Source organism: Typopeltis vanoorti, chromosome 6 (genome assembly GCF_054136105.1).
Source record: "Typopeltis vanoorti isolate ZY-2024b chromosome 6, IOZ_Tvanoo_1.0, whole genome shotgun sequence".
Lineage (NCBI taxonomy): Eukaryota > Metazoa > Arthropoda > Arachnida > Uropygi > Thelyphonidae > Typopeltis > Typopeltis vanoorti.
In genome coordinates this window covers 23,491,948-23,515,242 of record NC_143554.1, presented here as the reverse complement: position 1 = coordinate 23,515,242, position 23,295 = coordinate 23,491,948, and the positions used below count along the sequence as shown (strand labels likewise).

Genomic DNA, 23,295 nt, shown 5'->3' with positions numbered 1-23,295 from the left:
ACATCTCCAATTTTAGTATCTTTTTGATTAGATCATTGGTTTTATTATGATAAAAATATAAAAATATAAAATATTTTTATATTTTTTATATTATATTTATGATAAAAAATTTTATCATAAATTTAAAAAATTTATGATAAAAATATAAAATATTTTTATATTTTTATCATAATAAAACCAATGATCTAATCAAAAAGATACCTAATTGGACTGAAGAACTGAAAAGAACTCTATGTTCAAAACGTCCATTAGTTCCAAGAATTTATGGTGTACCAAAAATTCATAAGATAGGTATTCCCTTAAGAACAATGGTAGATGTTTTGAATGTAGAGTTCTTTTGAGTTCTTCAGTCCAATTAGGTATCTTTTTGATTAGATCATTGGCTTTATTGTGATAAAAATATTTTATATTTTTATCCAATCAAAAAGATACCTAATTGGACTGAAGAACTCAAAAGAACTCTACATTCAAAACACCCATTAGTTCCAAGAATTTATGGTGTACCAAAAATTCATAAGATAGGTATTCCCTTAAGACCAATAGTAGATGGTAGAGACTCTCCGACCTCTAATTTAGCAAAACATCTCACCAAAATGATTTTACCTCATACAGGAAAAACATCTTCTTTCATCAAGAACAGAACACATTTTATTGAAAAAGTAAAAGATATTTATATTGGACCTTCAGGCATATTAGCAAGTTTGGACGTTATCAGCCTATTTACAAATGTTCCAAGAAACGAAACTGTGAATCTCCTAGAAGAACTTTTTCCTCCAGACATCGTAGATCTTTATAAACATTGTATAAATAATACTTTTTTCATGTTTCAAGGCATTTTGGAACAAAAAGAAGGACTGGCTGTGGACTCTTTCCTCTCTCTGGCTTTAGCTAACCTATTTATGGAAAACATTGAAAATAATGCTTTAAACAATTATCATCAAAAACCAAAAATATGGCTACGCTATGTCGATGATATATTCATCATATGGCCAGGAACAACAGATGAACTCATTGCTTTCAAAGATTACGTAAATAATTTGCATAATAATATAAAATTTACTTTAGAACAAGAAGAACTTAGAAAACTGCCTTTTCTAGACATTCTATTAGAAGTCAATGAAAAGGATAATAAATTTTCTTTCTCAATATATAGAAAACCCACCAACACAGGAAGATTTCTTAATGGGGCCTCACACCACCACCTTTTGCAAAAAATAGGTATAATAAAAACCCTAAGGGACAGAGCATATAACATTTCCAGCACAGAAAAACAGAGAAACGAAGAATTAGAATATCTAACACAGATCTTTCAAAAGAATGGTTATGAAACCAAGACTATCAAAAAAAATCCTCCACACACCTCCTACAAGCATCTCTCAGAAACAAGATTTCAAAAACACTATCACGCTTCCATATATCAAAAATGTTACAGACAAGATGGCTAAATTACTTAACAAATATAACATCAAAGTAGCCTTTCTGCCGCTGGAAAAAATTTCGAGATTCCTACATCCCCCAAAACCTCCTCATCATCTTTTAAAAAAACCAAGTGTTTACAATGTTTATTGTTCTTGTGGCATCTGCTACGCATGACAGACAGGAAGATCTGTGGAAATTCACATGAACGAACACCAAAAGGATGTACAAAACAGAAGAGAACAAAAATCAGGTCTAGCTTTCAATACCACTTCCATTGTGTTGGTATTTTAAGCATGTTTGCAGCTTCTTTAAATTTCCTTATGTATCAGTTTTTATCACAATGTACTATGGTAGAACACCAACATGTCGTACATAGGAAAAAACTGCTACATAAGGAAATTTAAAGAAGCTGCAAACATGCTTAAAATACCAACACAATGCAATAAAAATTAAGGATTAATTCTCCAACAAGTTTGGTCAGCTTTAATAAAAAATATACCTCAGTCAGACCTTGGACATTATGAACGTGAACAACAGAACGTGGCATCATCCAGCATTGTTTAAACCCAGCACTGCTTTGAATCTGCATTCTGATTTTTAATTTTATGAATAGTCAGACGGCTACAACTGTATACTATGAACTGTTAATCTCTTTTTTTTTGTTGTTTTAACTTTCAGTTACCTTTTACCCTTGAAGATGTGAGTCAAACGACTTACGAAACTTGTCGGGTCTTTTATTAATTCATTGTGTTTTATATAGCTCATTAAAAAAAATGTGGTCCAATTACTGAAATATGCCATGTAAGTCAACAGATGCCCTAAAAGAATACAGAGAAAAATCTAAGAGGTCTAAACTATGTGTAAAAGTAGCTGAACTAAAGTAATGGGAAGACTTTGGAAAGAATATAGAAAATAAATGTCAGTAAGGTGGCAAAATGTTCTAGAGGCTATTGAAAATGCTTAGAAATAAAGGAAACAGTACTCTAAAAAGAATCAAAGATGACAAAGGTGATATGAAACTGAAGATAAAGATATCCTAGAAGTCTGGAGTAATTACTTTGAAAGGCTCGAAATTTTCAAAGAGGAGTACATATCAATACTTGAGGCAGAAAAGACTGTCAAATGAAATGTGGAAAGGCAGCTGGAGTAGATGATATTCGACCAAAAATGCTTAAGTATGGAGGTATAAAAGTTTTGCAGTGGCAAAACGTTTATAATTCAGAGGGCCTGGTCAGAAGGTCAAATGCCAGATAACTGGAGTAGAGCTCTAATAGTTCCCATCGATAAAACAAGGGGGAGGGAATAAAACTGGTGAGAATTACAGGGGAATTTCTCTACTAAGTGTTCCAGTAAGATAATATTATTATTATTATTATTACCTCAAGACCTCATGGAGTCAAAGACTCATCTGGGAGGGCCTTTTATTACACACACACAGCTCATCATACCATGCCTCGAACACATTCAAACTCCTAGCAGACACCACACTCTCAGGCAAGGCATTCTGATTATTTACAACTCTTATTTACAAATCTTATTCCGATTATTTACAAAACCACTCCCCTACTCACACCCTCTTTATACAATTTCCAGGGATGACCTTTGGTTCCCCCCCAATCTCCCACTATTTTCTGTAGCACTTCTCCAGCACTGATCCTATAACAGCCCCTTACCAACTTGTAGGTCTCTATCATATCTCTCCTCTTCCTCCTGTCCACCAGACTCGGCAAATTACATCTTCTTAGTCTTTCCTCATACTCGACATTCCAGAGGTCAGAAACTACCTTAGTCAATCACCTTTGGACCCTTTCCAACATCTCTTCATCCTTCTGAAAACCAGGTGACCAAATCTGGGCACAATAGTCCATGTGTGGCCTAATCAAAGTCTTATACAACAGAACAAAAATCTCCCTACCTCTACCTGTCAGTGTCCTCTGCATCATTCCCAGAAGCCTTTATATACTAGCATACTCGAAAAGAGCTTGAAAAAGAAACTTGGAGAAGAACAAGCTGGGTTCAGACCAAACAGAGGTTGTTAAGATCAGATTTCCACTTTACAACAAATAATTGAGAAATCATTGGAATATAACAAGTATTTGTAATTAAGTTTCATAGATCTGGAAAAGGCACATGACAAGGTGACCAAGGAAAAGCTTTTCAAAACACTGCAATTATATGGAATAAATGGAACAGTATACAAAGCAAGTTGCATACTGCTGACTTACAACTTGAGTTGTAAGTCAGAAGTTAGAATTGAAGAAAATACAGGAAAATGTTTTGATGGATAATCAGGGATAAGACAAGGATGCACATTATCTCCACTCTTATTCATCATCTATATGGATTACATTATGAAAGACAGTCATTAGGACTGATATTGGAAGGCATTGGAAAATGAGACTGTGAGGAAGAATTTTGCAGATGACATTTCCTCCAGGTTCAAAGAGATTCCCAAGCATACTGCAGATGTTGAGGAGGAGTGGAAGCTGTTCAGAACAGCTGTCACTGCCTCTGCACTCTCATGCTGTGGCAGAAAGTGGCTCGGCATGGCAACGGGCAGTGAGAAAAGGACACCTTGGTGAAACCAAGAAGTCCAAAAAACTGTCCGGGCAAAAAAGGAATCCTGACCTATCATGGCTTAGTGTCAGGTCACCTGAGATGCGTTTGCGGTATGCTGAGGCACGAAAAGCTGCTGCTGAAGCAGTAAAGACAGCAAAGCAGAAGGCTTGGGAATCCTTTGGAGAAAGATTAGACTCATCCTATGCAAATACAAACAAATTATTCTGGCAGACCATCCACCGCCTTCGAGGGAGGAAATCGTGAACAGCAAGGGCAATTAAGGCCTCTGATGGTGCACTTTTAACAACTTCTCCACAGATGGAGGATATCCGAGAAGGATATCCTCCACAGATGGAGGGAATACTTTGAGAGCCTTCTTAACCCGGGTGGCCCAGCAGTTGTGGACATCCGAGAGGTGTAGATCGGGGCAATGACTAGTCTCACAGCAGAAGAGGTCCATTTAGCAATAAAATCGCTAAAATCAGGCAAGGCTGCTGGCGATGATGAAATTCGGCCCAAAATGCTAAAAGTCTTAAATCGAGACGGTGTTATCTGGCTGACTCGAGTGTGTCAGGCTGCTTGGATATCTGGGCAAGCACCAAAGCAATGGCATAATAATACCAGTCTTCAAGAAGGGAAACCAGAAGGATTGCAGTAACTATCGTGGCATCTCTCTCTGCTCAGCCTGCCTGGGAAAGTATATGCTAGGTGCTTGGAAAGACGGTGCAGGAGCATAGTTGAGTCAAAGTTCCAGGAAGAACAATATGGCTTTCGTCCTGGTAGAAGCACAACTGACCAAATCTTCACTTTAAGGCAAGTCTTTGAGAAATCTTGGGAATATGCGAAGAATGTCCACATATGTTTTGTGGACTTGGAGAAGGCATATGACCGGGTTCCTCGGGATAAGCTTTGGCAAGTAGTACAGGAGTATGGAGTGGATGGCCAACTATTAGCTGCCATCAAGTCCCTGTATGAATGCCCAGAGTTTTGTGTCAGGGTAAACAGCACAAAGTCTGAACTTTTCACAGTCTCCGTTATCCTCTGCCAAGGGTGTGTTCTGTCACCCTTCCTTTTCATAATATTTATGGACTGGATTGATAGGCACAGCCGAGGCATTGAGTGTGTCAGAATTGGAAGATGTAGCATTGGACGTCTGCTTTTTGCAGATGACCTAGTTCTGCTTAGCTCTTCCACAGATGATCTCCAGCAGATTCTGGATAGGTTTGTAGCTGTTTGTGCAGATGCCGGAATGAAGATCAGTGTGGCCAAAACTGAAACATTTGTGGTCTCAAGACAACCATCCCAGTGCACTCTACATGTAAGTGGAGTCCCAATGAGGCAGGTGGAGAAGTTTAAATACCTTGGGTCCATATTCACGAATGATGGAAAATGGGATGTAGAGCTAGATACTTGAATTGGCTTAGCAAGCTCAATATTGCGGGAGCTTGGCCGTTCAGTAGTATTGAAGCGGGAGTTAAGCCAGAAGGCAAAGCTGGCTGTCTTCAATACAGTCTATGTCCCCATCCTCACATACAGTCATGAGAGTTGGGTAATGACCGAAAGAATGTGAACACGAATCCAAGCGGCTGAAATGAGGTTCCTTCGAGGGGTTGCGGGGCTGACAAGACTCGAAAGAGTCAAAAGCTCTGCAATTCGGGAAACCCTCAATACTCAACCGCTGCTTCTTCATGTTGAGAAATCACAGTCACATTGGTACGGGCACCTGGTCAGAATGCCACAAGAGAGGCTGCCTCAGCAGGCCCTCTTTGCCAAGCCAGAGGATGGGAGGCCATGTGGAAGGCCAAGGACTCGCTGGATAGATTATATCCAAAACCTCGGGTGGACACATTTGGGAATCCCACCAGAACACCTGAGCTTGGTGGCAGAGGATCGTGACCATTGGAAGTTCCTCTTGCAGCTGTTGCCCCTCACAACCCAATTAGGAAAGGTGGGCCTTGAAGATGTATGTATGTATGTATGTATGTATGTATGTAGTCATTGAGACTTTTCTTATTTCTTGTGTCTTCTCTCCATGTGAACTTGTGTAGATCTTTATGTTGGAATACTGTGTTAATAATGACTAGTCAGTGTCTTGAGCAGAAATCCAGCAAATATGTACCATTATTATTATTATTAGCTTTGCCCTTTTCTTAAAATTTTCCCAGAACGTTGCTATATGCTGTTTAGATCTTCAACAAGGACAACTTTTTCCAATTTTTTTTATGTCAGCTATCTGTTATAATAACTTGAAAAATTCTTCTACTTCTTCCTTAAATGAAAAATTAAACGATAAGATGTTGCTTACATGTAACTGCTGTATGAAGTGCAGCAGTAAACTTTTAAGCTTCAGATTAAAGCAGTATTTCTTTCCCAATCTTTTTTTCAGGTGGAGGATTCCTTAACTTTAAGAGCATAAAAAAACACCGTTCGATAGGTAAATAGTTGAAAATAGTAATGTTTTTATAACTTTTTTTTTTTTTGCAATATTAGGATACTTCTAGATATTTAGCCAAAGTTCACAATAAACACAAAACTTACAATTGACAAGGCATACAGACTACAACAAACAATGCAAAGAAGTTACAACATTAACTAATACTGCTACATGAATGCACATATTCACCAGTCATATACAAGTGTCATGATGCAATTTTGGGAGGGGACATTTTGCATACTATAATGCACTCTCCATCAAAATTGCTGTCTGCATTCAAGATGGTGCAGCAGTTATCTATATAATTATTTTGCATTTTAGAACCAAATCTTAATAAAAACTTGCAAAAGTTCCATAGAATCCTGAATGGGAAATGCTAATCTAAAAAATTACAAAAAATGTTGGTAAAATTCTTTGCTAAACTTATGTTACTCAATACTTTGGCATGCTTTGCACAAAGTTATCTGAAATTTGCTAATCTTCTACAAATTTAATGAAGATTACCAAATTTGGAGACATTGCTGGAAGCTGTGCAAGGGTGTGGCAAAGAGAAGAGTCAGTAGATATTTTACATACAGAGTAGTGTTGCATGGAATATACTGATGGACATTATGAATGTTAGGAGAGATAATGAATTTATGGTACAATATGACAGATATGTTGCTTGCTAAGCCCCAGATCTCTCATAATGAATACCTTGATTCATGGAGCTTTCTTATAATAATAACAATTTGACTTTAGCAAAAGGAATTTGTTATGAGTATGAGATAAAATATATAAAGGACAGATGAAATATGTAGCCACAAGGCATCTGTGGCAATCACTGTGCTCTCATATATGTAGCCTGATTACATATAAAATAAACAACATTGTAGTAATCTGTTTACCTGTATGCTTCTACGTGTTGGATAACAGAAATTGACATTATGGAAATCAATACTGGCTTTAAATTTACTCAAACAGGTTCCCTTTTCTGAGTATGGATCAATGGTAGGTTTCTAAAATGAAAAACAAAAGCAAAAATTAATCAGAATCAAGCAGTAAAAGTAAATTTTCAGTTTTTGTATTTCTTAAAATTTTGGACAAAATACCACAATGTTAAAGTGACAAGACAAAATTAAACTAGTCCTGCATTTACTTGGCAGTAATGCTACTATACTGCATCTGTGTACTTTGCTGAACTCTTGAGTTATACTTACAATGGATTTGTACATTCTGTGTATATGTGTATTTAGTAAGGCAAAATAAAAATGCATTAAAAGAGATCAGAGTCCGGACGGTTAGCCAAGTGGCTATGCACTTTGCAACCATATGCCTGGGAAAGGAGTGTCCTGGGTTCGATTGACGTGAGGAGCTTAGGATCTTTCTCAGACAAAGTCAAGTTAGCAAGTCTTGGGTGGACTGCAGGGTTTTTCTCCCCAGTTTATCTGGGGATTTTTCATCCTGCAAGCAGCAGCAAACTGGCCTTGAGAACTCAACGCTTCTACAAACATAGAATACACTGGGAGGCATAGGACTAACCACCTTATCCTCATATAACGGTTGCAGTTAAATGAATAGAAAACCCTCGACACGTAAGGTAAAAGAGGGGGGAAAAGGAAGAAGAAGAAGAGATCAGAGTCAAACAATTATCTATAACATTTTAACATAAACTACTTAAAAGCAATGAAATGTCAAAAAATAGTGATGTGAGCTTATTTCAAAATGAAGAATTGGAAAATTAAGACTTATTTGTGCCAAAATCCCAAAGAAGGTTCTATTAAAGAAGTGAAGATATTTTTCAATTTAATAGAGAAAGCAGGTTTAAAAAAAGAAACAATTAGTCCTTGTTGACTAGCAGAGAAGGAAATGAATACCAGATAGAAAAACTACAGACAATAATATCTTGAAATAGTTAATAGTTTTTTTGGTTTTTTTTTTCATCCTACATACAGAAAAATCGGCCAGGAGAACACACACAATTTACAGACAAAAATATGGATTAAGTAAGTAGTGGAGATGGTGAATTGTTTTCAGCAGAGTAGAGTATAATATCCACCCTCAATGAGTTTTTGGACTCCTTGGAGGTATGACATAATAGTAATAAGAGTAGTGGAGATGTGCAGGAGACTGGAAATAGGAAATGATCATTTAAGTTTTGAAAAGTACTGCATTAAAACCTTAGGAACAATTCTAGTTTCTTGCCTTCTTCCTCATTTGCTTTTGCTAGTGCCTGCGTGCACATACCATATTTGTATGTTCCTGAAGATGGCAACGTGACGTTGCCGAAATATTGAAGGTATTCATTAAAGTTTGCTTTAATTAATATCCGTTATACGAGTTGTTAATTCCTTAAGCTAATTACCAGTTATGTATGACCAACGTATAAACCTTGCTACAAGAATTTGAAAAGTGAAAATTTTTTATAATACGTGGCTAGTGTAACAAGTGAATTTAACTGTGGTTTGAGCTGTGGTAAGAAAACAGTGTTTTAAATTGTCTGGTGTAGTAATTTTCCTTATGACAGTGCTTCATTTAACGTAGGATACAGGCATTCTTTAATGGTATTTGTTATCCTAATTTTGTTGGTTTATGTTCTTGATGCTTGCTTTACCATTACTGTTAGACAATCTGAAAATGGCATCTGTAAGGAAGCACATGACAGCAGTAAAGAGCTTTAGCCTGAAGATCAAGTTCTGCTCTAGATTTTTTTCAACAAATACTGAAAAAATTGCTTTATGAGGATTGGAGGACATAAAGGAAAAGAGTATTGTTAGAAAAGTGATTAGTGTACTGCCCAGATAGGATAATAATGAGTAGAGAAGGAAAGCATAATAACAAATTGTAAGTTCAGTTTGTGAATTTATGGTGTGAATTTGAAAGGAAGTCGGAATGGTTTGAGGTCCATGGATGGTATTGAATGGGTATGGTATTGGACATTTAGAGAAACTGTCGTTTGCTGAGATAGCACAGAATAATGATGAAATTAGTGTAGCTAAGAATTAGAGAGAGAGAGAGAGAGAGACAGGGAGGGATTGTGAAGCAGGTTATGGAAGAACAGGAGGAAGATAGATACAAGATTGAAGACGTGATTATGACAGGAAAAAGTGATGCATAAAAGATAGATATGATGGAAATCAGAGTTAGCATTAGGGAAATAGGAGTACTCACACTAAAGAGAAAGGTGTAGTATAGCAGCCAGAGTAGTAAGTGATGGTGTCGATTGGATTGTTTGGCTTGTATACTAATGTATGTAGTATTACATATAAGGAAGCTGAGTTTGCTTATATGTAATATAAGCAAAATAAATGCCCAAAGATAATTGGTGTACATGAAACCTTGCTTGTCTGAGGATGATGTACTGTCTGGAATAGAAATGAAATGATATAGAATTATCCAGAAGGGAAGGTGAAAAGAAGAAGGGGAGTGGTGTTAATGATAGAAAAGTAATTTTGTCCACTTCAAGAGGTAGTTAAAAATGGTAATACATATGAATATTTTTAATCTGATGCATTGAAAGTTTGGTGTGGAAGAAACATAAAAAAAAAAAAATGTATGCCTGTAGGTGCTTGAAAGAATACAAAGGGAATATGCAAGATAGCTATGTGTAAAAGTAGCTAAACAAAAGTCATGGGAAAGAACATAAAATAGTTTTCATTGTCAGGTTGAATTTTTCACTATTACTATTGCATTTCTATCTTCAAAGATTCCAAAGACACATCGTGGGAAGCCCAGACCATTCACACAATACCTATGCATCTTTATCAGTGAATGCATTCACAGTGCACTCAACAGACTCTGACAACCCATTCCACTCATTCACTACTTTCAAAGTGAAAAATCTAGTCTTCTGAGGCTTTTACTAAACCCACTCTTACTTACTTTCTAGGGATGATTCCCTTGTTGCTCTCACTAGAAAAGAGTTGAAAAAATTTCTTCGGCACCAGTCCTAGTAAATTTTTTTTAGAAACTTAAATGAATCCACCACATGCATTTTTTGCCTATCAACCTACTTTTGCAACTCACAACCCCCTCAATCTATGTAAGGTAGATTCCACAGACCATCCACCATTTTGGTCACTTGACACTGAATTCTCCTTACCATTTTCTCATCCCAAGAAACCCAGGTGATCACATCTGTTCATAGTAATCTGTGGTTGTATCAAAGTCTTATAAAAGAGAATGATAAGTATACTATGCATTCTTATTAACATCTTATGATATTTATTGATTACTAGAGGCCTTTTATAGAAATCTTCTATAGTAAAATCACTTTTTCATGATGATGCTTTGTACTGCAATAATTTTAAATACATTTGTTTACAGTTGTCAAATGTTCGCCATTAAATTAAAAAATAATAATAACTAAAATAAAAAAAAACACAACTATTCCTCACATATTTTACTCATTGTTAGGGATAACTACAATAAGTAAGTAAAGAAACTAATGTTTATTTAAAAATAATTATTAATAATAATTAATTTAACTTTTTCTAAGAAAATTGCTTTCTGATGATGATGATGCTTTGCACTGCAGTGATTTGGAATACACTTGTTCACAATTGTTTGATTTTTGCCATTAAAAATAATAATAATTAATTAATTAATTCAAATAAAAAAACACCACAACCATTTCTCATATAATTTACCCATTGTTAGGGATAACTACAATAAAGTGAAAAAAATTAGTGCTTATTCAAAACTAATTATTAATTAGGTGGGTGAGGGCTTAATCAGATGCAGTAGTATTAGTATATAGACATTGAGACTTGGCTAGCATCAGATGATGTAGTTACAGTCTTCACTTGGTAGATTGTAAAAACATGAGGAATATTCTGTCAAGAAGAGGTATATGTGGAATTGCAAGACAGGTCATTATGATAAGCTCAAGAAGAAGCTTCAATCTGTGCCATGGCATAAAACACTGCAGGTTAAGGATGTTAGTAGTACATAGGAGACAGCTAAGAATCATCTAGAGCAGGGCTTCCCAAACTTATGGATGTCAAGGCCCCCTTTGGAAAAATTAAAAGATTTCACGGCCCCCCCATCGGAACAAAAAATCCTAATACAGACATATATTATTATAATATTTATTGTATTTATATTCAGTACAAAACATGCACACCAAGCGTATTTCTTTACCGCACTTCGTCCCACCTGTGTACACTAGCAATGAAACATTAATTTAAAGCGTGAAAAACTTGGACGTCTTAAATGAAAACAGGATTTTGCATTTGTAAGCTTTTTTTGTGCTTCTTATCAATACCCTTGAAATTAAACTTATATGAATAAGCATATATTTACTAATATTTAATAAACACCGAAATACGCAGGAAGCAAAATTTGTGAACCAACACCAATGTGTGAATTTTTCCATTAAAATATAAAAAATAACAAAAAAGAAATAATAAATAATAAAAATTAAATACATTTCTTTTAAGATAAAAAATATCTACTTAGTCTTAAAACATTTTAAATTTGTTTTCATTATTTCATGCCCCCCCCAACAAAACTAACGGCCCACAGTTTGGGAAGCGCTGATCTAGAGGAAGCAATATTAAATTGCATACCTGAAGTAAGGAAAGTTAATCAGGTAGGAGTTAGATGGGTCAGTAATATCATTAAGCACGAGCTGCAGAAGAAGACAATGCTGGGGAGGGTATGTAAGGAGAAAGGTGACCAGCAAACTCACAAACAGTACAAGGCTCAGGAGAAATGTGACCAGCATGGCAAGGAAGGCAAAATCAGATTAGGAAAAGAAGCTAGCCAAGCAGGAAAAAGGAAATCCCAAAGAGTTCTTTTGTTATGTGGCAAGTAAGAGGAAGAATGACTATGGACAATTAACCTTAATGAATGCTGATGATCATAGAAGCAGATAAAATAGTTGAGTTACTGAGTGACCATTGCAAGAGTATATCATCCTAGTGAGGTTAATGCTTTAAAATATGTGACAGACATTAATGTGGGAAGGAACAGAAATTAATGAATTGGAGGTACATAGGATACTGCAGAATTTCAACGTAAATACAGCTGTGGGATTAGATGGGATATCAGCTTCGGTTTTGTGAGAATGTGCAAGGGAACTGGCAATGCCTCTGACTATGCTCTTTAATTTAAGTCTCGGCTCTGGTAGAGTTCCAAGGAAATGGAAAGAGGACAAAATAATTCCCTTTCATAAAGGAGGGTCTAAGACTGCAGTAGCAAATTATAGACCAATCAGTATCTCAGGTGTGTGATAAAAGTACTGACAAAATTGTTCAAAAATAATTGAATATTGAATATATACAGAATATGATATTGTATGAGGGACAACAACATGCCTTTGTAATTTATTAACTTTTTGTAATAGAGTAACAGCTGAGTTGGATAATGGAAATAGCTACACGATAATTCCACTGGATTTTGCAAAGGCATTTGACAAAATACGAAATGGAACTCAGTTATGCAAATTAGAACAAATGGAGATGGATATGACATTAGTTATGTGGATAAGAGGGTGGCTGCTGGACAGATATCAAAAAGTGGTATATGAATGGGCAGAATCAAGGCGAAAAAAGATGACAAATGGTGTGCCACAAGGTTCAGTGCTGGGACCCTACTGTTTAATTTATACATAAATGATAAAGGAAATAACCTGAAAGGAAATATTCAGTACTTTGCTGATGATGCAAAATTAGGTAGAGTAATATTTAATCTAGGCAATGTGGAGAGCCTGCAGGAGAATTTAAAAAGGCTGTCAGTATGCACAAAAGATAATGGGTTCAGTTTAATGTGGAGAAATGTGAAGTTATGCATTTTGGGATAGATAGATAGATAGATTACAAGCTGTATATCACACTAATAGCAGTGTACTCCATGAAATAGATGAAGCTAGAGATTTAGGAATAGTGTGAGACAGAGAGTTAAAGTTTAGAGGGCATATCGCTAAGGTAGCCCATAAAATAACTTAGCTATTGAAGAACATATTAACAATTCCTCTTTATAAAGCCTTAATATGTCCACATCTGGATTACTGCTCAAGTCTGGTCTCCTGGGTTTCTTGGGGGGATGAGGAAGCAGAGTAGTAGAGAAGATTCAGAGATGACTGACCAAGATGGTGAGTGGTCTGTGGAATGGTCCCTATTAGGAAAGATTGAAAAAGAGAGATATAATAGAAACATTTGAGTTGCTTAAAGGGTCTTATAGGATAGATGCAGGGGGAAATGTTTCAGCACTTGGCTAGAGGAGCCAGAATAAGGGATCATCCGTGGAAGATGGATGTTGAATAAAAGTGTGGTTAGTTTAGTGTGTGAGTACTAGATTTTTTGCTTGGAGAGTTGTGAATGAGTGGAATGGGTTGCCAGTGTCAGTTGTGAGTGCTTTATCTGGTAATGAGTTCAAGGAGAGGTATGATATATTGTGTGGATAGTTTGGGTCTGCCACAATGAGTCTTTGGACTCCATGGAGGTGCCTGTACAATAATAATAATTAAATATTTATAATTAGTTTGCTAACTCAATTTCATGCTACCTATGCATTGCACATATGAAGTAACTGAGATTGTGGTGAACTCAGGGAAAACCCCAATTATTTAATTTCGTATGCAGCAAGAATGGCTAATTTCAGATCAGAAAATATTATAAAAACTTCTTAAATTTCTGGAAAAATATTTTTGGTATTCCCAGCATTCAGGAATTTTGAAATTATGAATTTTTCCTGGGAATGCTCAAGAAAGAATTCTTGAGAAGAAATCAAACCTGTCACTACATCACCTGCTGTCAATCAAATCTTACTAACAACTGCAGCTTTTCATAAAGTTGCATAAACCTAGAACAAAAACTCATCCGTCTTATTTATGAGGCATTGACATACATAAACAGCAATACCCTCTTAGGTTCATGACTACCTTCCAATTTTTTGCTCATTATCAACTAGCTCACCTTGCAAGTATCTGCACCACCCAATCATCCAATAGCTGTAGTTTCCATGACTTGACTTCTATGCTCTCAGTGTATAATACTTTCTTGAGATCCAACTACAATTTTGGCTCTTTCTTCATAAATTTCAATATACTGAACAACCCATAAATGTAGATGTTCTTATGTAGTGTTTATTATTTTAATTTTTTGTGGATTTGTATTGTTGCTATTTATTTTCACATTGGTGGTTAGGCATTTTAAAAGTAGACCATATGGAAGCACACAGTAGAGGTGCAGAAAGTTCTGATTTGCAGAAAGGATATTGCACTGGATTTTTATCAGTGGATATCATGCAAAAATACTTATATGAATGCATCAAACAAATGTAAAAATGTAAATGTTAGCATGAACAAAAAGAGGAAGAGCATTAAGTATGTGTGTGTGTGTGTGTGTGTGTGAGAGAGAGAGAGAGAGAGAGAGAGAGAGAGAAAAGTGGGATGATAGGCTGGAGTATTCCAAAAAGGAGAGTGTCACCAACAGTAGTCAGAAAACAGATGAAAGTGCTAGTAATAACAGTAATGGAAATGGAGTAGAAGACCTTAGGCAAGAGAGAGAGAGAGTTGATGGGAATGAAGTATGATGTGTCTGGAGGTGAAATTGAACATCTAGAGAAGCAACTGACTGATGTGCAAGAAGAGATTATTAATATAAAGTGAGTGCCAAAGAATGGTTGGGTAGCATTATGGGAATTCAATCATTAGAGTTTTGGTGAATAACAAAATGTGTTTTCTCAATCATCAGAGTTTTGGTGAATAACAAGGTATACAAAATGTGTTTTCCAAGTAACACACCAAGTTAAATAACTAAAGCTTTGCATGGAAGGAAAGAAGGAATGGGCACAGAAGTAATGGTAGTTGTGGGTACAAATGACTTGGATGGTGAAAATAAAAAAGGGATTTGGATAGGAATTTTAGGAAGCAGTTGTGGGAAGTGAAGGATATTAGCGTTGTTGGGAAAGAGGTTAGCATGTTTACCATATATGACAATAATGAGTTTCAGAGGAAAGAAGAGAATACATTTGAATACATTTAGTGTTGGTCACTTAGAGTGACTGTCATTTGCTGAGAGTGGAAATGGTCAGAGTAAAGCGAACTATAGCAGCCAGACCAAGGAGTGATGGTGTTCGTAAGATGGCTCAAAAACATCACACACATGGATGATCACACATGGACTACTACACTATTTAATCAAAATATCCACCCCCCCCTCTGTAATTCATAAAGTGACGTCTAGATGTCACCACAACCTCACTTACCAGTATAAAAGGAGGCACAGAGCTGTGTGTTGTTCAGTGATAAGAAGTACGAGCAGAATGGGTAGGTCAAGGGAGCTCAGTGATTTTGAATGTGGACTAGTTATTGGTTGCCACATCAGTAAGAAATCAGTCAGAGACATTTCAACCCTCCTCAAGTTGCCCAAGTCAACAGTTGGTGAAGTGGAAACGTGAAGACATAACCACAACAAAACCACGGTCGGGTAGGGCACGTATAATGACAGACAGGGACCGTTGAGTGCTAAAGAAGGTGGTTCATGGAAATTGCCAGACATCAAGTGAAACAATCACTCGGGAGTTTCGCAGTGTTACTAACTGTCCAGCCAAAGAATGGAATGTGCATCGAGAGTTAAGAGGAATGGGGTTCCGTGGTCAAGCAGTCACCCATAAACCAAACATTTCTCCTGTGAATGCTAAACACTGCCTGCAATGGTGTAAAGAGTGATGCCACCAGACAGCAGACAACTGGAAACATGTGATTTGGAGTGATGAATCAAGTTTACTATGTGGTAGTCCGATGGGAGGGTCTGGGTGTGGCGAATGCCAGGAGAATGATTCCTGAAAGCATGTGCAGTGCCAAATGTAATATGGAGGTGACGGCATTATAGTATGGGGGTGTTTTTCATGGAATGGACTTGGCCCTCTCGTAACACTACACGGAAATCTAAATGCAGAAGGGTACAAGGACATTTTGACCCATTGCGTGCTGTCTACAGTAGAAGAATGCTGACTTCGCTCCAGACCCCAACAATCCACATCACGAACTGCTCCGGCTACAGCTCTTCAGGAAGAATGGGCTGCCATTCCTCCAGAGACATTCCAACACCTGGTAGAAAGTTTCCCCGGCAGAGTTAGAGCTGTCATAGAAGCAAAGGGTAGAACCACCCTGTATTAATGTCCACTACTGGAAAGTGTGTCACAGGGAAAGTCTGATTACAGTTTCGAGTATGTGTCTGGATACTTTTGATCATATAGTGTATATTTCAATTTCATCACCTGGCTTTTGTTGTAATGTAGAAACACAGGAGAAAGTCCAGATACAACTGACCAATGCAATATCAGAATTCTGGAATTTTTGTTATGGGGAAAAAGCTGAGGGAATGTAAACCGCAATGTTTAATAAATGGATAGAAAAAAGGTGATATGACAGACATTTAAGTTAGTGGGGATTATATAAAAAGTGAAAGGGGAAGATCTAGAAGCCATTTCTGAAAATTGTGTAATGTGGTGAAAAGGGATGTGTGAGTGATAGTTTTTTGCATGGAGAGAGATTTAAGTGAGTGGAATGCATTATGAATGCAATGTTAAGGAATTTAAGGTTCAATATCATAAATATGCTGTTAGTTAGATGGATCCATGGAGGCTGATATGATGATAATGATAAAGGAAACAAATGTTCAAAGGTGAGGTATGAGTCTGGTTTGTCAAGATTTGCTTTAGGGCAACTGAAAGAAATTCTGGGTCATGTAATATGAGTAACTTTGTCCTTATCAGATACATTAGTAGAATACAGATAGATTGATATATAAGATTCATATATCACAAATAAAATTTTATGTAGAGCAAAAAAAAAAACTTGTTAATCACCTAATAAGATTTGAAAATACACCTGTACTTTAACATATATATTTTTAAGCATACTATGTGAGAAAGTGAAAAATAATATTACTGCATATAATGAAAACTGATTTAAGTCTATGCAACAGAATTTCATACATATATTCAAACTCTGTTCATTTTAAATCAAGATAGAATTAAGAGACTCTTTTCTTAAAACTGTTCTCCAGGATAAACAACTATTTTTCTTGCCCAGAGAAAGAAATGTTCTCTGGTCTAAATCTGATAAATAACCGAAGGACACATGATATGATAATATAAGACATAAACTGGTAAAGAGGTTTTATTACTATTTTAGTATTGATTATTACAAGCCTTACTTCATGTAACATACACCTGTTATATTATCTCTAGACTGGTCATCCTTACTCTTCTTTCTTTCGTTCTTTTCTACTTGCTCCTTCCTCCCAATGCTATTATAGTATTTGATGGTCTAGGGATGAATCTTTCTCATTCTACTATATTTTTTCTTCTCATGCAGTGGGAGTCTGTCATCTCTTCCAGGTATCTGCCTTACCTAGTAGGCTGAATCCCAAGATGCCTGGTCAGCATGGGAGGATTGACCAAATACCCCCTTAAACAAATGGAGCTGATATGAATTGAAGGCAGTGGCAGCCAAGGCTAAAATGGGCATGTTATTTCAAATGTGATATCTACTTCTCAGACTAATGACAAAATTGACTCAAACACAAATGGGAGGTCCTTTCTGGATAGTAAATCTGTGAAGGACACCCTGATAAGAAAATTTAGCATCTGCACTCATAATATCAGAAGTTTGAAAGGAGAAGAAAAAGAAGAGCTGTGTAAAGCACTGGCAAAAATAAATTGGGATATTTTTGGACTTTCTGAAACAAGAATAGAAGAAAAAATTACTGAAATTACTGAAGTCGGAATTATGGTCCATAAAAGTTCAAAAAATAACATTCTTGAATTTAAATCTTCCAGAGAATTACAACTCTTAGATTGAAAATCAATAAGCAGTGTAATTTAAGTATGATACATATATATGCACCCACTTTTAGTCATTCTGATGAAGAAATTTACAATTTCTATGAGGATCTCTCCAACACTCTCAGAGATAGTACATGTTGCTGGAAAATTGTAATGGGCGACTTTAACTGTAAAGTAGGCACAGGGAGAGAGTGCGAGATTGAATTTTTAGATTGAATTTGTTAATGAAAAATCCCACACTAGGAGAAGATATAATAATAATAATTATTATTATTATTACATGACACCTCCAAGGAGTCCAAGAACTCAGTAGACAAAGACTCGGTAGTTGTGGGAAGGCAATCTACTCTACTTTGGTAAATACATCTCATCCTCTCTGCTAAACCATAATAAATCATAAAGAAAAATTGAGGGAATAATGGAAGGAAAGTTGAAGGGACAAAGCATGAATGAAACAGACTTATCTGATAGAATGGATAAAACAACTTCAACAATAACAGAAGTTACTAAAAGTTTAAGGAAATCATTACCAGCAAACAGAACTTCTAGAGAAAAACTTACTTTGAACACTTGATCTAATAAAAAAAAAAGAGGGAAGAATTAAGAAAAATGAGACACAGAAGTAACAGACATGTAGAATATGGAAATGCAAAAGTTAGAAAAGAAATCAAAAATGATATCAGATAATATAATTTAAGAACAATTCAGAAAATAGTAGAAAACAAAAAAAAAAAAAATCTCTGAAATCTCAAACAAAAAGTTACACAGAAGGAAAAAATGGATTCCCAAATCGAAAAATAAGTTGAAAAATAAGTAAAAATAAATAATGAAAATATGTAGAGTTTTATAGAGACTGACAAACAGGCAAGGAAACACATACAAATCCTCTACTATATTTAGATGAGGCTGATATAGCACCACCCATTATGATGAAAGAATTATGAAAAGTCCTCAAAGAAAAGAATAATAAAAGTTCTGAAGAAGATGGCATATTAGTAGAGTACATAAAATCAGAAGGATCACAGTTTCATAACGTCATATTGGATATATTCAATGATAAACTACAGACATAAATCCTTGATTATCTTATTACATAAAAAGGAGTGCAGAGATAATATCAATAACTATAGGACAATCAGTCTGCTATAACAATGGTACAAAATGTTTATATCCATTATATTAAATAGGAACACAAGGTTTTTGGATGATGCACAGCCATATGAACAAGCAGGAGTCAGAGAAGAATTCTTTACAATATATCATATCCACACTATTAACCAAATAATAGAAAAAGCAAATGAATATAATCTTCCTGCATATTTAGTGTTCATAGATTTTGAAAAAGGCTTGAATTCTCTATACTAGTCAAAAATAATAAACAATTTAAAAGAACAAGCCATCCCAACAAAGTATATCCAATTACTAAAAACTGTATAGCAAAACTCAACAGTCAGTATAAAGCTAGAACATCAGGAAAAGAAATTTGGGATTTAGAGATGAGTAAGGCAAGGAGATCCTATATCATGCAAATTATTTTTCTTCTACATTAGAAGAAGTCTTTAAGAGCATCTCATGGGAAAACTATGTTGGCACCAATGGAAAAAATCTTGATCACTTATGTTTTTCAGATGACATTGTTCTTTTAGCAAAATATAAAGAAGCAGCACAGGAAATGCTAAATGACCCTGAAAGAGAAATAAGGGAAAAAGAGGTTTAAAGATTACTATAACTAAAACTGAACTGATGACATTCAGATCAAACGAACTAAAATTAACAGATAATTGTATTGGAATTGTTGAGGATTATATTTACCTTGGTCAATTAGTTAATTTTAAGGAAAAACAAGATGAAGAAATAAGTAGAAGAATTACCCAAGGAAACAAAGCATTTTGGTGTATAAAGATTACCTGTTAGGAGATTTACCTATATGCCTAAAAAGAAAGCCCTTTAATATATGCATTATTCCAGTCTTTGCCGAAGGAAGTGAGACATGGCTAACAACTAAAAAATGGGAAGACGGGTTGTATGTGGCCCAAAGAGCCTTGGAGAGAAGAATGATCCACATAACAAAAAGGGAAAGGAATAAGAAATATTAGAAACAGAGAGATGACCGGAAGATATTGTGATGACTGGAAGGTATTGATGACTGAAGTAGTAGATATTGTGAAACATTGAAAAGCATGTAAATAGAGGTGAGCTGACCATATTAGTAGACTGCCAGATGAAAGCTAGATAAAATTGAGCACTGAGTGGATACCAAGAGAAGGAATGATTGGCAAAGAACGAGATGGAGAGATGAAGGTTTGACATGAGATGGTGGACAATAGCTAAAGACAGAATTGGAAAGTTAAGGGGAAGGTCTATATCCAGCAGTGGATGGAAAGAGGTTAAAGAAGAAGAAAAAGAAGACACCTCAATGGAGTCCAAGGACTCATTGCAGAAGAGCACTCAGTCTACACCCAATAATCCACTGTCTATATGATTTAATCCTCCATTCACATACTACAATCTACATGCTGTGCCATCCACTGAACCAGTAGTATGTCTGCCTGTTAACTGCATGTGTTCTCAGACTGATTTGCCTGCATGTGGAATGAAATGCTGAGTTAAAGGGAGGGGGAAAAAACACTATTTCTAACATACTAATTTTATAGGATATAAATAGAGAAAATTTTTCATCCTTGAAATTGAGACAAATGTGGTTATCAGGGTAAGATTTTTCCCTTGACATGTAGTGAGAGAAGGGAAGAGGTAGTCAGAAGGAGTGGAGCACATCATCTATTGAATAAGTTTATGATGAGGTATGATAACTAATGTTCAACCCTTCGAAGATGGATGCTTGGAGTTGAACCCAATATAAGGATACGGGGTTCGAGGTGCACTAAATTTTCGAATGAAAATTTAGCACTCTTGTAAAAGAGGTGATTTTCAACTGTTTTATTGTGTTTTTCCCTTAGAAAATGACTATTTTATAGTATATTAGTCTATTATTATAATGATAAATGTTATATATATTATAATTCTATACTAATATTATATTAATATATTATAATGTATTTTGGTTTATATTAAACTACTCTAACATGGTATTTGTTTCCATAATTTTTATAATGAATTCTGATCACCATGTAACCATGAAGGAAAGGAAAGTTTATTATGTACATTTTTGTGTTTTTAGTGTTTTATAACATATTTTTATTAATATATTGCAGTATCAAATGTAGTTTAAAATGATGCCAAAAATGCATAAGAAACGTAATGCTAAGAACAACGAAGTCAAGAACAAAAAGGCTTGCCCCACTAAGGAGAATATTGAAGTTACTGAAAATGAATTAATCTCCAAAATCATGAAGTTAAAGCAGATTATTAGACAGACAATGCAGGAATTACAGAAAATGGTGTTTGAATGAACATAGGGAAGAAAAGAAAATTAAACAGAAAAATAAGAAACAAGAAAGATTGGAATCAAGAAAGTTAGTAAGTAACGAAAATCAGGTAAGTAACATTGATTATAAAAAGAAGGATATTACTGGGTATGGTGACTCTAAAACATGATGTTAATGAGTAGGTTATAACTTCAAGTTTTCCTAAAGCAAAAATTAAAAATATAGCACATACAATTCAGAAACAGAAAAGTAAATGAGATTATAATTGTAATAGGTGCTAGTGACTTAACTAGGGTTAAGTTCAGTAAAAGAGAGGATATGAAAGGGTTGCTGGAAGAAGCAAGAGTGATGAGTGAAAAGTGTAAGTATATTACCTCAATATGATAAAAATGAATTAAGAAGAAAAGCTATGATGGCAAACGATTCAATGCATAGGCTGTGTAGAAGGGATGGATGCGAGTTTTTGGATGTGTGGAGTGAGTTTGAGGGAAGATTGGATTTGTATAGGAGTTACAGCCAATACTTGAATGTGTTTCGTATCAAGAGTCTTGAAAAACTAATAACTGGTATGAGACCTAACTCAGAGAGTCGGCAAAACTAAATTATAATGGGAGGAAGTGAGAATCTGTGCGCAAAAGCAACACTGTTATGTAACTGTGTTAATAATGGTGACAGATCAAGTTACAGTCTAACACTGCCAGGTATCAGTGGCATAGATATTGTTGACATAGGCATCAGTCAGCCTGATATGGCGTTGAGCTGTGAGCAATGAACTCATGTAACATGCATTATTCTTATCATGTGTTTGTGTCATTCTGCAATTTTGCCATGAACACAAAATTAAAACAAAGGGTAAATGTAAAATTTTGTATAAAAACTGGGGATATCTGTCACAGAGGCCCTTGAATAACAACTTCCTTATCTCTACTTATTAATGTATTCTTCAATAGCCAAGTAATCTTATGAACAACCTTAACAATATGTCTTTAACTCTCTGTCTTCCATCACTCCTAAATCTTTAGCTTTATCTATTTTGTGGAGTACAGTTCCATCAATGTGGTACACTGCTTGTAATCTATCTATCCCAAAATGCATAACTTTAAATTTCTCCACACTGAACTCACTCCCATTATCCTTTGCCCATATTGACAGCCTTTTTAAATCATCCTGAAAGCGCTCCACATCGCCTAGATTACCCCCCCCCCCCGCCTCCAACCGCCATGATGTCTATAGATGTCGAGCTAAATCTGGATACGAAGCTCTAAAACCCATTGAATAACATGGATAAGAAGTGCAATTTGATGTCACTATTTCATCCACATTGGCTGGTAAGGAGGTTAAATATTACTCTACCTAATTTCAGATCATCAGCAAACTACTGAATATTTCCTATATCATTTATGTGCAAATTAAACAGTAGTGGTCCCAGCACTGAACCTTGTGGCACACCATTAGTAACTATTTTCACATTGATTCTGCCCATCCATATACCACTTTTTGATATCTGTCCAGCAGCCACCCTCTTATCCACTTAACCAGTGTCACATCCATCCTCATTTGTTCTAATTCACATATCAGAGTTCCATGGTATTCTGTCAAATGCCTTTGCAAAATTTAAGCAGAATCATTGTGTAGTCATTTCCTTTATCTAACTCAGCTGTTACTCTATTATAAAAGTTAGTAAATTACAAAGGATTGCCCTACCCTTCATAAAGTCAT

At 35.6% G+C, this 23,295-nt stretch overlaps 1 protein-coding gene across 2 annotated transcripts in view; it reads right to left on the bottom strand.

The window, feature by feature from the left end:
- Positions 1-23,295, bottom strand: part of LOC150105338 (ATP-dependent translocase ABCB1-like) — a 417,983-nt gene that overhangs the window by 245,064 nt on the left and 149,624 nt on the right. For both annotated transcript variants that reach the window (XM_090394721.1, XM_090394720.1), the window contains exon 11: positions 7,300-7,410. In XM_090394721.1, the coding sequence (XP_090250847.1) occupies positions 7,300-7,410 (111 nt within the window). The remainder of the gene's footprint in view (positions 1-7,299; positions 7,411-23,295) is intronic.